This window comes from Littorina saxatilis, linkage group LG14 (genome assembly GCF_037325665.1).
Source record: "Littorina saxatilis isolate snail1 linkage group LG14, US_GU_Lsax_2.0, whole genome shotgun sequence".
Taxonomy (NCBI): Eukaryota; Metazoa; Mollusca; class Gastropoda; order Littorinimorpha; family Littorinidae; genus Littorina; species Littorina saxatilis.
Genome location: NC_090258.1, coordinates 23300471 through 23316308, shown reverse-complemented (window position 1 = coordinate 23316308; position 15838 = coordinate 23300471). Strand labels below are relative to the sequence as shown.

General features: G+C 40.3%; 1 protein-coding gene across 1 annotated transcript; it reads left to right on the top strand.

Moving 5' to 3' along the window:
- The first annotated feature begins 4663 nt into the window (after positions 1-4663).
- On the top strand, positions 4664-8149 carry LOC138947381 (uncharacterized). Its single transcript, XM_070318834.1, has 3 exons — positions 4664-5587; positions 6377-6467; positions 7442-8149. Exons 1-3 carry the CDS (start codon positions 5462-5464, stop codon positions 7783-7785), a joined length of 561 nt encoding a protein of 186 aa, XP_070174935.1. The 5' UTR covers positions 4664-5461; the 3' UTR covers positions 7786-8149.
- The last annotated feature ends 7689 nt before the right edge of the window (positions 8150-15838 follow it).

Below are 15838 nucleotides of genomic sequence, written 5' to 3'. Positions count from 1 at the left end.
TAGATATATGTCCCTCGTGGACACACATTGGTGTCATTTAAGCACCAATGCATTGCGGAAAAATACGAGATACCGCTCGCGAAAGATTTCAACCGATGCTTGATCATACCGGCTTGTGGTGAAAGCGTGTTTATTGCATTACAGTGTCAATTTATTTCAACTGATTCCGTGGCCGCACGGTTCTCTCATTCGCCTGATGCGCGATGGAGTCGAGTTCAAATCGCCATCTGTCCGTATTTATTTTTTTTTACTCTTTGGCATTTGTTTATTTTTGTTTATTTTCTTCATGTGCAAAAGAGTACGTTATCATAGCAAAATTGATTTAAAAATATAATTTTTGGCAGGAATTTGTTTTTAAATCTTTGGTTAACATGATATTAGTTTATTGATAAAGTTTGTTAACTTAAACATGATTGTAAACATTTGATTAAAAAAAAAGCAATATAACAATGAAGAAGGATGCTCCCCGCTTCAAAAACAAAGATGAGAGAGAAGACAAAAAAAAAACCTAAAATGCAGTAGCAGCCACCTACATGCAACTGAGATTAAAAACAAAACAAAATAAAAATAAATAAAAAGGGTCTCCCCGTGTTTTTATTTCATTCAGTTTGTTTTTTTGGTAGTTGCTATTGACTTTGAAACTGACACGCTGGCTAAAAAGCGTCAACATTGTGTCCTTCAAAGTCAAACTGTCGTTTAACTACCGCCCAGTATTTATTTTTACTGCCCAGTAATTATTTATTTTTCCCCGGTATTCATGTGTGTTTTGCGGAAGGTCGGCAGCTAGCTACCAGTGTTGGTTATTTTTAGAATTGAAGATTCCCGATGCTTGCTCTTCTCTGCGCACGCGTTACCGGCGTTTTCGCCGGCGTGTCAGTTTCAAAGTCAATAGCAACAACCCAAACAAACTGAATGAAATAAAAACACGGGGAGACATTTTTTTAACCTCAGTTGCATGCAGGCGTACAGGGTATAAAAGGGGAGACCGGGGCTAGTCCGCCTACTTTTATGCTTTTGGTAGCATAACTGGCGAGTTTGATGAACTAGGAGACTGATTTTTTATTTTACATCAAGACAAATGTGTAGCTGATATCAATGTGCAGACAGTTTTTATGTGCGCATGAACATTTGTTTTACATACTGCTTTAAGTAGACCTACCCTAACGTAGGCGAACTTGCCCCAAGTCGGGGTAAGTCCGCCTACAGGGTGGGGCAAGTCCGCCGCTCTCATCCCATTGTATGTACAAGACTAGTAGTGGGCAAGCTTTAGTGGGAAAGCTTTTTTAATTCCCTTCAATATTCAGGTTCAAAAATGCCAATGACAAAATACGAAAGAATGTAACAAAAAATTACGTCAGGGGAGACCGGGGCTAGTCCGCCTACTTTTATGCTTTTGGTAGCATAACTGGCGAGGAGACCGGGGCTAGTCCGCCTACTTTTATGCTTTTGGTAGCATAACTGGCGAGTTTGATGAACTAGAAGACTGATTTTTTTTATTTTACATCAAGACAAATGTGTTTATGTTTGCATGAACATGTGTTGTACATACTGCTCACGGCGGACATGCCCCATGACAAATAGGCGGACTTGCCCCCGCACGGGCAGGCAACTCTAGTGCCAGATAGCGAGCACAACATGGGAAGGAAGAAGCAAACGTTCGTCAGAACTCGACCTTAATTAACGCACTTTCACTCGACACCAAGACTAAGTATTTGTTCTCAGAGGTAATGCATCAAAACCTAAGTCAACTCCAATGCATTCATGTTACAAAAAATCTGTACTCACGATATATGGGCGCGCAACCTTTGAACTTCTGCAGGATATGGCGGGAAGAAGGGACACCACTCTCACATGGTGTGAATGACTAAAAGGTGGCAAACGTAAGAATAAACAGACAAAGACGGATGTGCCCTGGGGGCGGACTAGCCCCGGTCTCCCCTACCTAGTAAACGCCCACCCCCCAGTTTCGACCAGTGGAGTAGACAAGGAAAATAAATAAAGGTTATTCAGTCTACTGTTATTGTTGATTTTCAATTGTTTCCTTTCCTTAGACATGTTTCGGGAATTGGACAGAAAAAGGTTTCTAGAGTGGCTAGAGAATCGCAATACATTTTTGACTGGGAGGAAAAGGAAGAAACGAAAGCTTCATCTTTGGTTTAAACATAAGTTTATTTCAACAAATGTTACAATCATGACATGTATACAAAAGACACATTTAACAGCAACAAGCTAGAAGCTTATAGTGGTGTTCCTGCATGGATATTACAACGTAAGGCGGTAACGGCTGAACAATTTGTCTAAATAAACCAACTCTATTAATAACATAATAAACGTTGCATAAGCATTATAAAGAAAGACAGTAAGAGGAAGGAAGGAGGGGAAGAAAAGGAATAAAAAGAAGAGGGATGGGTAGGAGTTGTGCAGAAATTAAAGTTGTTGTCCGGTTTGTGGAGCATTGATTCTTGTTTGCCCAAAGCGGCCTGAACGTTCAATGAACGAGTGTACTATGGACAAAATGTTCCTGTTCAAATCTAGATAATACTGTCTGTCTCCATTTAGAAGGTGGGGGAGGTGAATACTGTGGTTAGGGAGGGTATGTATGGTTTCTTGACGTGCTTCGCGATAATTTGGACAATCTAATAGGAAGTGTTTTACGGTTTCGGACGGAAATCCGCAGTCACAAGATGCATCAGCAACGTGTCGTCTCACAAGATCGTTATCACTTATATAGCCTGAGCTTACAGTGAATTGTTTGTGATATGCGATCTCCAGAAAACCAATAACACGGCGGACTTAAATCGTTTTTTGACAAAAAGTGCTTGAATTCACTAAGGGACTCACTAAGTTTTATGTAGTCTGGTAAAGAATTCCAGAGTTGTGTTGTAGATGGGAGAAATGAGTTTCTCTATAATTCAGTGTTAAACGATGGAACTTTCCTATCTAAAGGTCTGCGCTGGCGATATGGGTTATTATGGGTTATTTCTAATATGCTGACTGTTAGCAAATGATAACAAGACATGTCGAGAAAAAAGATATCAAGCATGAGCCGTTTAGGCGAATGCTGATATCGTTTGTGAGGCATGTCTGTTATCATTTGCTAACAGTCAGCATACTAGAAATAACAGTTTTATTACCGTTTAATTCGATCAAAAGAAATTTCGAAGCAATCCCGCGAATTAGACAGAACAGCCGCAATGGGAACTTGAGCGCTTCTACCTGATTATGCCTGTCAGTCAAAGAATTCTCGTGACCTGAGTCAGCCAATCAGAGTAACACACCTGACGTGATGAATATTCACAGGTCAAATGCCTTTGACACACAACAATCTCACAAGATAAACCATGTTGAACATGCGTTTCGGTTGCTTCGCTTTTTCTCGTTGAACAGAGAGCGACAGATTTAGAACCGACTCCAGACGGATGGGAAATGACGTAAAGATACATTTGATGTGAAGCGAGTGGCGCAATTTCACTTGATTTTTCCGAACTTTGATCATTTAGATTTCAAGTGAGCGGTCAGACGATGGGCGGTGCCTTGCTGTTCCGTTACGCACCCACCGACAAAACTCCATTTTCGGTATTTTTTAGATAAAGAGAGTATTACCTGACAGCATTTGAAGTGACATTCTTTAAAATAAATCACGCTGATATTGTTTAATTACATTTTTACTTTGTCTTGGTAATATTTAGCGTGATAAACAAAAAGGGTCCCTGCCTGAACGTTATAACATTTAGAGGGTCACCTAGAATCCGTCCTGATTGGTCAAAAAGCCATATGGGGCACTGAATTGGTAATAATAGTTGATATTAATGGTGGCAATATCGCAAGTACGTAGTTTGGCACCTTACGGTGTACAATCTTGTGAAATAATATCAATTTTTGACGTTTACGCCTCTCTAAAAGTGAAATAAAGCCTGACTCGTACAGTTGTTGATGGCTTGTACCGCGGACTGCTCCAACAATGGTCTTCATCTTCAAAGCTTCATCTTTGGCGGGAAGTGATGTCTGAAGAGGTTGATTCACGGGTGTGTGTGTGTGTGTGTGTGTGTGTGTGTGTGTGTGTGTGTGTGTATGTGTGTGCGTGTGTGTGTGTGTGTGTGTGTGTGTGTGTGTTAGTGTGTGTGTTAGTGTGCGTGTGTGTGTGTGTGTGTGTGTGTGTGTTTGTGAGAGAGAGAGAGAGAGAGAGAGAGAGGGGTGGGGAGGGAGAGAGAGAGAGAGAGAGGGAGAGAGAGAGAGGGGGGGTGTGTGTTTGTGCAATAACGCATCCTTTGAACACTTCTATGACAAATGACCAAAATATCGTTTTTCTAGCTAAGGAACCGCTCCTGCCAAGGGCATAGTACCTAGTAAACGCCCACCCCCCACTTTTGGGCAAAATTGGTGCATAGGGCAGGTGGGCGTATACAAGGCAGTTAACGGTAATATCATGTTAACCAACATTTAAAAAACCCTCCTTCTCGCCTAAAATTAATTTTTAAAATCAATTTTGATATTCCAATGTACTCTCTTGCACACGAAGAAAATAAACAAAAACAAACAAATGACAAAGAGAAGAAAAAAAATGTAAGGCCTGATAGAAATTTGAACTCGACTCAATTGCGCATCTGGCGAATTCAATAACCGTTCGGCTACGGAATCAGGCACCAAATACTCGACACTGTAACAAACACTGTACATAAGGAAGACGTGGAACTTGCGAAGAAAATGCGAAAAAGTGTTTGTGGGTTATCGTCCCTAGTCACATGCTGACGGCGAAAACAAAATGGCGGATCGCGTAGGTACCGATCGCGTGCGAGGTGGTGGTAAATTGTGCTCGGCTTTTTGTTGCAAGAACGCCCGTTACAAACAGAGCTGCTTCGGGAAAACTTTCCACAAGTTCCCTAAAGAAGAAAAAAGGTGGGTTGTGCAGTGATTATTTCATCAGGTTTACCTTCTTCAGAATGAGAATGCAATGGCTCGAGTCAACTCACTCAGATAAGCCAACTGTCTCTGGGCATTTTTGTCTGCTATGATACTACAGTATTTATAGAACTAATATGCAAATGAAATATTACAAACATAGCATGGATCGGTTCATCCTGAGATTTCTGTACTAGCTGTACTATGTACGCGTGTGTCTGCGTGTGTACCTGTGCCTGTGTACACTGTACTTACGACTGTGAGTGTGAGTCAGCAGTCAGTACAAAACAACAGTTTACACTTGATGACAAACTACCCGTGGGCATATTTGCCGAAATCTTTATCAAACCTTGCTTACGGGAAAACTACAGTACAAAGGTACATCACTCATCCGTTTTGCGTTCAGGCAGAGCGTTAGATTTAGACTGAAGATCTGATTTATTTTTTGTCTTTCCTTTTTGCTTAGTTTAACAATAACATTGTTGTTTTTATTGTCAAACTAGGTGCAGAATATGGATGCAATTCACAAGGCGAGAGGACTTTGAAAAGCTGCAGCCAGCTGATGTTCAAGGTCTCAAGCTTTGTACTGATCACTTTGAGGCCAACCAGTAAAACAATCCTGCAGAGAGGATCACTTGTGTGGAATGCTGTCCCGACATTGTTTGCAGTGCCCAATCCACCACCGAAGGTTATTTATTTATTGGTTTTAGGTTTTTGCAAACCAATGAAGCACACTATTAAATGCAGGTTGAGTAATGACAAGTTTGAGGCTGATGTAAGAATTGAAAAAACCCAGCATTGTTCCCATCAAATAATGCCTGTTTGCATTTAGCGCAAAAAAATGATAAGGCCAACAAAAAAAAGTTACTTATTTTGGATCGACGTCTTGATTATGATGATATGATGAACTTATTTTGCCAAAAAACAGCCCCAAATGGCAAAAAAAGTATAGGGTCGGCGTCAACAACAAAAAAGTTGTATGTTTCTGGTCACCTGACCCTACCTATGTTTTCCCGACGACCCTAGACTTTTATTTTGCATTTTCAAAAATAAAAGGGGTATTCGAAAATCAATTGTTTTCCTGTTTTTCAACAAAATAAGTTAAAAAGATGGTTTAAAAAAAAAAAGTTTAGAAAAAAAATCTCCACCTTTAGTCATGTTAGGCCACAAAAAAAGTCTGTTTAAGGTAACATAGGCCCCCCAAAAATAGCGTCGGTAGGTCGGCTTTTTATTTTTGTATTTTAGCCATCTGAATATTTTAATTTCATTTTTTAATGCCCCCAAAAAAGTCTAGGGCCGGTGGGAAAAAAATAGGGTCGGTCCGGATACTGTAAACAGATTATTTTTTGTTTTGCCTTACGAGAAACATACACTTTTTTGTGTGGCCTAAGACCAATGCCATGAAATTGGGAGAATTGTTTCATTGTGACTGGGTGTTGGTTGTGAGTTTGTCAGTTAAAGAGCTGTGCATTTGCAGGTTGCTAGTGGGAGGAAGCCACCATCGCAAAGGGTAGCTACAAATGAAGCCAGCACCGACCTGTCGCCTGATGCACAAATTGTTCAACCAGGTAAGAGATTTTTAACCATGAAGAACACCCTAACATCAAAAAATGTTTAAACCCATCCATTACATAGTTGATAATTGCTGTATAGGGTGACGGGCGCTGTGGCGGGGTGGTAAGACGTCGGTCTATTAACTCGGAAGGTCGAGGGTTCGAATCCCGGTCGCGGCCGCCTGGTGGGTTAAGTGTGGAGATGTTTCCGATCTCCCAGGTCAACTTATGTGCAGACCTGCTAGTGACTTATCCCCCTTGGTGTGTACACGCAAGCACAAGCTCTTGTAATCCATGTCAGACTTCGGTGGGTTTTAGAAACACAAAAATACCCCGCACGCTTCCTCCGAAAGCGGCGTATGGCTGCCTAAATGGCGGGGTAAAAACGATCATACACGTAAAATTCCACTTGTGCAAAAAAAAATGAGTGCACGTGGGAGTTTCAGCCCACGAGCGCAGAAGAAGAAGAAGAAGCTGTATAGGGCGGATGCATGGATGGATGAAATTGTACCTGTAGTTCCAACACGTAAAGATGGGAAACATATCCTGTTAGAGGCATGGTGTAACAAGAAACAATTAAGTGGCTCTATTCCCATCTCCCCCCCCCCCTTTCCCCGTCGCGATATAAGCTTCGTGGTTGAAAACGACGTTAAACACCAAATAGAGAAAGAAAGAAAGAGGCATGGTGTGTGAGGAGTTTACCTGGTACTGTTGTCCTAATCAATCAGTCAATCAATCAATCAATATGAAGCTTATATAGCGCGTATTCCGTGGGTACAGTTCTAATGGCCTCACCTATTCAGTACCAAACAAGGTCAATTCCATCATTGTTCCACATCGTATCCATAGTTGCTAATACACTTCATTTCTGGCCTGCCTTCCTACGCTATTGTTTATTTTCATTTTGTGATTTAATTACACGTGTTTTAATTTCTTCCAGGTTGTAACTTGTTATGGTTATGTTATTTTATGTGTGTTTTCTTTTTTAGATGACATTCAGGCGATCCTGGAGGACATAGGATGTAAAGCATCAAAGTCGTCATCTTCCCCATCCCCTCGTGAAGCGGAACTTTGGCAGAAGGTCAACAAACTGAGGAGCAAGGTTTTCCGATTAGAAAAGAAAACGATGGAACCCCGTGTAAAACGAGCGAGTAAATTAGCCAAGCCTCCCAAGAAAGACTTTGTAGTAGAACAGTTGTCTCATATATTATCAGGCGAGGCGAGCTATTTTGCCATTTATGCCTGTTACATATTTACCGGTTATCTGCTGCTGTGTCCAATCCTGGCAGAGACGGGAACGCATGTTACCAAGGAGCTGAAGGAGAGTCAATGAGATGAGAGAATGTGATTAACAATTGCCAACTCTCTCCGTACAAAGAGGGTCCAAAATTGTATAAAAAAAATAGATGGTAGGCAATTCAAAATTAAAAAAAGGACTCTCGGAGCATGGACTTAATGAGTCAAAAATTAAAGAAGGCTCTATGAGCCGAAGTACATGTTTTGTCTATTGTCTTTTTTATTTTGAATTCCCTACCATCTATATTTTGATACAATTTTGGACCCTCCCTGGTGTGTTGTTTCTGATGTACCTTTTAGTCTGTTTACAGTAACATAGGCACACAAAAAGAGGGTCGGTAGGTCGGCTTTTCTTAAAAAAATTTTATAACCATCTTTTTAAATTATTTTGCAAAAAAACAGGAACAAAATTGATTTTTTTTTCCAAATGCCAAAAAAAAAGTCTAGGGTTGGTCTAGAAAAATAGGGTTGGTCGGGATACCGTAAACAGGCTATTTTGCTTTGTTTTGCCTAAGGCCTAAAAAAAAAATAGGTGTGGTTACGGTAACCCGACCTACCCTATTTTTGGGGGCCGATCCTATAACTTTTTATTACATTTGTCAAAAAAATACCCAAAACAACAAGTAAACGAGTGCAGAAAACGCAATGAAAGCGAAAGCGCCCAAGTCGCACACTTATTTCCCTGTCAAGTAGGTTTAATTTGTACACATTAGAAAAAAAAGTAAAAATAAAAAAAAAGTGATTGCCTACCTTCCTACCCTATTTTTTTTGGCTATGTTACCGTAACCACACCTATTATTTTTTTTGGCCTAAGCAAAGACTAACAAACTTTCTTTAGGGTCTGACATTGTATATACTATACAATGTTTGGGGTATTAACTAAATACATGTATACAGTTTTCGATTCCTTTTATACTTTTTCACAAATTAGCCCCCCCCCCTTTTTTTTTTGTAGTCTGCCCTGGGGGCGGGAGGTCTCCTAATTTCGGTTTCTAGGGTCACCTTATGCTTCCCCATGAGCTGAGAACTTAATTTAAAATGAGCCTCGATTTTTTTATTTGTATTTTGTAATTGTGCCTTTGTCCAGTCACACGATTTCACTTTGTACTTAAAAACTTGGCGCTGTCATCATTTATTGCTATTTATTGTTCAGTTGTTCAGTATTTATTGCTATTGGGCATCAGTTATTCAGTTGCCCTCTTTCGAATGAGCCATGCATGCATTATGGATGTGTTTAGCAATGTAAAAGAAGAAACAATGTGAAGCAAACATATAGCACCAAATAAAATAACCGAATCAGAATGGAAACTTCTTCAGTGTATGTGTGTGTGTGTGTGTGTGTGTGTGTGTGTGTTTGCTGTTTTAAATACCGAAAATGTGAAAATAAAGCAAGTCACAGCATGAGAAAGATCGACTGTACTAGTCATGACAAAGCAGGAGACAGCCTGGTCAGCATGTAGAAAAGGGGAATAACTCGTATTTAGCCATTCTCATTTCTAAGCATGCCCAATGAGGAAGTTATCCTTCTTCCCATTGTAGTTTCTTTGACTGTAATGCATTAAACAAGACGCTAGCACGCTTTCGCAACTCGCCTTTATGATCGAGCATCGGTTGAAATCTTTCGCGAGCAGAATCTCGTATTTGACCGCAATGCATTGGTGCTTAAAATGACACCAATGTTTTATTTATTTGTTTATTTGTGAGTATTTCTACGCACATACCCTCTCTTTTTTAGGGAGTCTCATGGCGTTTACAATATGCCGTGTGAGATGGAATTTTTTACACAATATATCACGCATTCACATCGGCCAGTAAATCTCAATCTCAATGTGTGTCCACGAGGGATATAAATCTACGAACAATATTTGAACAAGATTTATTCAAACTTGACGGTTTTAATAACGTATGAAATAGGTGACATGGACAGTGTTGGTGAAGTTACTGACAGGTAGCGACTTTACAGGAGGGGGATGGGTCCTCTAACTTTACAGCTCGGAGACAACCCGGTAAGTTCTTACCGGTGTTTCATAAATGACACTTAGCAGTTGGCGGACTTATTGAGCGTAAGTGGTTTTACAGGCCAGTATATGAGTTGCAGATTTTTTCAAGAATAAATCTTGTTCAAATAATGTTTGTAGAGAGGAACAAGCATGAGGAATATCCTATTCTAAAAATAACCAATTCTGGTACCTGCCGACCTTCCGCCAGACACACATTAATACCGGGGGAAAATAAATAATTACTGGGCAGTAAAAATAAATACCGTGCGGTAGTTAAACGACAGTTTGTCTTTAAAGGACACAATGTTGCAGCTGTTTCAAGAATACAGGCCCTGGACATTTTGGTAATCATGAGCATATTAGAAATAACGCATAATATTCTGTTTTGCAGGACCTGGACAAAATCTGGAAAATATCATTATCCAAAGAACCACTCGCCACAAGACTTGAATGATACTAACTCCAACGACTATAGCAACTCCCTGTCTAACAGGTTATTATTTGTTTGAAAACAATGGATTTATTCCTACAGAAACAAGGGACAACGCGACATTAACAACAACAGGTGGGTTGATACATATGTTATGAAAGTTCTGGGTAAAGTAAACCAACCCTCCTGGTCCAATTGAACAGCGGGGATAGTTCGCTGTACGACTACTACGCTGTATAAATGGCGGAGAATATTTCTTCTGCAATCGACAATTCTTCAGGTTCTGCCTACGATATGCTTTTTCCTGTAGACAATGGAACATTGAATGCTATTCTCCAAGCAAAACAATTATTGGCAAAAATTGCTCCACCTGTCATCCTGGTTCTTGGAACTTTTGGTAACATCATGATCATCATGCTCTTCGGCAGACAACAGTCGTCGCTCAGTCTGTTCTTCAAAGCGTTAGCAGTGTCTGATATGTGTCTGCTGTACATTGGACTGTTGCCGATCTGGATTAAAGATGTGTTTGCGTTTGCCTTGAATCGCACTCACGTGGCAATGTGCAAGTTATTAACCCTTTCCTGGTACACTGTCGGTGTTATTTCCGTTTGGCTAGTGGTCGCTATGACATTTCAGCGAGCAGCTTCAGTTATCTGGCCTCACAGGGTGAATATTTTGTGTTCTCAAGCAAACGCCAAGTTATATGTTATCGGGATAGCATCCTTTTCTTTCTTAATCAATACACATTTTTTGTATGGACAAATACACGCTCAATCAGGAAACAGCACAGAAATTTACTGCATGTCAAATATTTACTCACAGGAATATGATTTTTTCATGCAAAGAATCTGGCCCTGGATCGACGCTTTCATGTTTTCTTTATTTCCATTTGCTATTCTTGTCGTTTGTAACTCGGTCCTTGTGTGGAAAGTCACTGACTCTGTCCGTAAAGCTCGTGTTACACTGGCATCGGGTCAGTCTGATCAGCTTAGTTCACGATCCAAAAAGATTTCATCAATGACAGTGACGCTGATAACGATATCATTGACATTCTGTTTTTTGACTACCCCTTTGTCATTATTTTTTATGGTTATACCTTACACTACACCCTATGAGGATCTTACCGACGTTGAAAGAGCAACAGTATTTTTTTTATTCGATTTCCTGCACTTATTATGGTACAGCAATAGTGCTATCAATTTCTACTTATACTGTTTGACAGGCACGAAATTTAGAAATGACGTTATTAACTTGTTTTGCCTCAGGCAAAGCGAATCAGGTATGACTGTATCAGGCACACACATTTCAGAAATGAACAGCAGAGATGACATGAAAGAAACGAACTTTTAAAATGTGATGCAAATAGGGACAACAAATCACAACCAATTTGTGTGGACACACACACACACACACACACACACACACACACACACACACACACACACACACACACACGCACACACGCACACACACACATAATATGCACACACATTGATTCACTCACAGACATATGATGTGACTTGACGGTGCTCATAGCATTAGGATAACGTTGATAGTTTTCCAAATCACATTTTCATATTCACCATACATTTGTGTGTCCAAAAGGATGATACGGCGAGGGTCTGATATTTAAAAAAAACCTCCAGGCAGTCTAGTAAAAAAAGATTTATCCTCTGAGCGGGGGCCTTTGAACCTATCTTAATACCATTTGAAGCCACCTAAGGGTACAGTCCAGTTCACACAAAAACAGTTAAGCTCACCAACTCATATCTCGTCAGGCCTTTAAATAGGATATGGAGAATACTACAAAGCTTGCTGTGTCATACACGATTTGTTTTAACATTAAATGTTGTCATCATTTTCACGAGGTTTCATTCACAAACACCTGGGAAATAAATGTCATGTTCCCAATGCACTAAATCCCCGGTTACCATAGTTGCAGGAAGCAGGTTATACATGAATAATCAAAAGCAAACCCAACAGAAACGCTCGGGGATTCTTCGGCTCTTTTCATTGGCGTTTCCCCAGACCTAGACACACGACACTGGTTTGCAACGTTCAAAAAACGAACTGGCAAACTGGCACAAGTAAACAAAAAACAAAGCTACTTCATGAAAGATCATAAATTCATCACAAACAAATCTTCTTCTTCTTCTTCTTCTTCGTACGACGGTTGTGTCAGGCTCGGAATCCGGAGGATGCCATGAACATGGACGTCCTTTCCAGGTCCTCCAGTGCTCCCCACATTTTGGTCCTCAGATCTGTTTGCTCAGGCCATGTCTGGATCCGCAAACAAATGAAACCAAACGATATGTTTTGTCTTCTTACAAAGTCATGGAGTGCGTGTATCTGTGTTTTAATACACAGACGTTCGGAGAAACACAAACGTCAAGTTTAAGTCAAACCAATTGACCCCTGACACACAAATGTTTACCCGTGCACAACTGAGACGTTGTATCGCTAAACGAAGCGCAAATAAGAAATACTAATAAAAGCAAAGAACATAGCAACAAATTACAAGATATACAAACATCTAACAAAGCCGAGCAAGCAGAATGACAGGTCTAATGAAAAACAAAGAGGCAATGAGTCGGAAACAAGATCGCGATTCTTTCCTTCGCTGCACGACGCAAATCTTCTATGACCTTTGACCCAATGTGCCTTGCTGCACATGCAAATCTTCTGTGACTTTTGACCCAACGTAGCTTCCACATTCGATCACTAAGATTAATATTTACAACTGAAAACTGAGTGGGTGGAATACTGAGAGGAACCTACGAACTGTGCATCCTCAAACCTGACATACTTATCCCAACATTTTATGAACTCAAAACACAGAAAGTTGCTTTCACACGCCAGCTTTGATTGCAACAACGTGCTGGGGCACCAAAACATGTATTATCAAAACGGAACTTGTGTTTCAAAGCATGGCTCCCTGTGTTGATTTGGCACGTATTTTCTCACTACCAAAATTATGACAAAAACGATGTTTGTTGGTTTGTTGTCAGACCAGCTTTTTTGTCGGTCCTCGGGGGGCATAGCGACTTTTGGTTCATCCCCCTCGGGTCTGTCAACAACCCATCAAACATCTTATAATGTTGTAGAACTGGAATAGCATGATTTGTATGTAAATGTAAAGAGGGACACGAGTAAACACTATATATATAAATGTGTGTGTTAAATAGTGTTTATTTGATTGTTGATATTGTGTTGAGTCAGTTATGTATTTGATTATTTATTTAAATGCATTAACTCGAAGTCTAACATAGATGTCTAATGTAAAAGCCACCATGTATTTAATGCGTGTTTATAGTGTCATATGCAGAAGAAACAATATTTCACCTGCACATACATATAACTATTACAAATTAAAGTGAGAGAAGTGCATCATAGGTCCAACATACAATTTGTAAACATGTTGGAAAAAAAAACCACCCCAAAAAACCCCAGCAACATCGGAATGCAAGCGAGAGCGAGCTTTTCGTATTTGAAAAAAGAAGCCAGGGTAGATATGGTATTACGCAATAAGCCATGTATCATTCTGTTTATCATACATTCTGTGTTTGTATGCCTTCCACCTCAAACTTGCTGACAGCTCCGTCGTTTTGAATTGACCCGAGGTAAGGGCCACGAATATCGATCACTTTTTGTTTCTCGCTTTCTCATTGTGAGTTTGGTGGTTGTTCCCTGCTCTGTTAACCATTAGGCAAACTTAGAATGCATAAGTTATGATGGGCAATCGGCAAAAAATAAGAATATCGCTGAACTAACGGCGAAGAAAGGACAGCCTATTGCACTGAAATACACTGAGCACAAAAAGTTGAGGATATTTTTTGAGTGGTATAGCTCAGATGTTAAACAGCAGTTTTTTGGGTCAGAAATATACGTGTATTTGAAGATACGTCTTTCTTCTGCTCAAAAATGTGTTTCTTGAATCTGATCAATATTTGGGTATGACGTCGGAGGTCCGTGACCACACCTACCCTCAAAAATGGCTTTTTTTGACGGCATGATTCACTTTCAACCGTCAAAACGGTAACTTAAACTGAATAATATTTTACATTTTTTACACCAAAAAGTTTAGTTGGTGTCCTACCTAACAAGTCATACAGATTTCGTTCACATCCGTCGCGCAGTCAGGGTGATCCACCGTGTAAAAGAGAGCGACCACAATCCTGAAAAACGGCAAAAACATCCAGGGTTTTTATGGTGTTTTTACTGGTTAGCCGCAGTTGTTATGCAATAAATCTAAAACTACAAATAGCAGCCTCTCCAAATTTCACAAAACGATGACAAAGACCCTTATCAGTATATGATCTAGTACTTTAACGTTTGTAACGTCCAAGAAACAAATGTGACATGCACTCAACTTTGTATACTTTGCAAAGAATGGTGCCATTACATGTGTGCCAAGTTTCAGAAACATTCTTTCACGGGCTCAAAAAATGTGATCGTTTGAAAAGAGGTGAACAATACTGTCCCTGGTGTCTTTCGCTCCACTTTTTTTAAGGACTTTTTCTATAATTTTGTTTCTTGTTCTCTGATAGGATGCGTATAGCCTTCACGAATGATGTGGACAACTTGCTCAGTAGCAGTTGCAGAAAAGAACTTTGTTTGTTTGTTTGTTTGTTTGCTTAACGCCCAGCCGACCACGAAGGGCCATATCAGGGCGGTGCTGCTTTGACATTTAACGTGCGCCACACACAAGACAGAAGTCGCAGCACAGGCTTCATGTCTCACCCAGTCATATTATTCTGACACCGGACCAACCAGTCCTAGCACTAACCCCATAATGCCAGACGCCAGGCGGAGCAGCCACTAGATTGCCAATTTTAAAGTCTGGGGCGGACGCCTTACCACTAGGCCACCGTGCCGGTACAGAAAAGAACTGTTCACGTGTTTTGAACACAGCAATATTTTTTTTTTTTTCTTAACGCCCAGCCGACCACGAAAGGCCATATCAGGGCGGGCTATGCTGTATAAGAAAGAAGTGAAGAAGACAAAGAATCAAAAAGACAGAAAAATGCAGACATGACGTCATATAATTCCAATAAATATGACGTCAGATGGAGGCAACACTGGGTTTTTCTCATCGTCGTCTTGATTGCGGCGAGACACAATCTGCTGTGACGAATCGGACAGTACAGTTGGAATGCTACGAAATAGAGCTGTGGAGATGGACATCACCAAGTTTTTTAAGTCTGTAAGAGCATTGTCTCGAGGGCATAACGGCCTATTATACAGCGAACCGTTATTTGTCCGTTATGACACAGAGAGAAAGTCTTTTTGGTTGTCCCTTAATTCGTAAACGGTGAACATCAAGCTACGGGAACAGTCACACAAACTCAACAAGTATAATTGAGGGCCCCAAAGGGTTTAAAATCGTGATCGTGATTGGCGTTTTTTGACCTTTCTGTGACCGTGATTGCCAACATTTCCATTTCTGTGATCGTGATGGGACTTTGCCCGTGATCCGTGATGACAAAAAAATCAAGTCTCGTGATCGTGATCGTCATTTGTTTTCGTGATCGTGATGGGCATTATTGCAAAGCATTTTATTTTCAACGTACATTTATCACAGCTGTATCACTCTATGATCCTCTATTCGTCAAGGTGTTTGTGATCGTGAAAACAAAAATCAAGGTGACTGTGATCGTGAA

Bases quoted from the DNA above. Each gene is read 5' to 3' on its own strand.
- LOC138947381 (XM_070318834.1), top strand. From the start codon at position 5,462: ATGTTCAAGGTCTCAAGCTTTGTACTGATCACTTTGAGGCCAACCAGT. The intron at 5,588-6,376 runs GTTATTTATTTA...GTGCATTTGCAG, and splicing joins TGCCCAATCCACCACCGAAG to GTTGCTAGTGGGAGGAAGCC. The intron at 6,468-7,441 runs GTAAGAGATTTT...TTTCTTTTTTAG, and splicing joins TGCACAAATTGTTCAACCAG to ATGACATTCAGGCGATCCTG.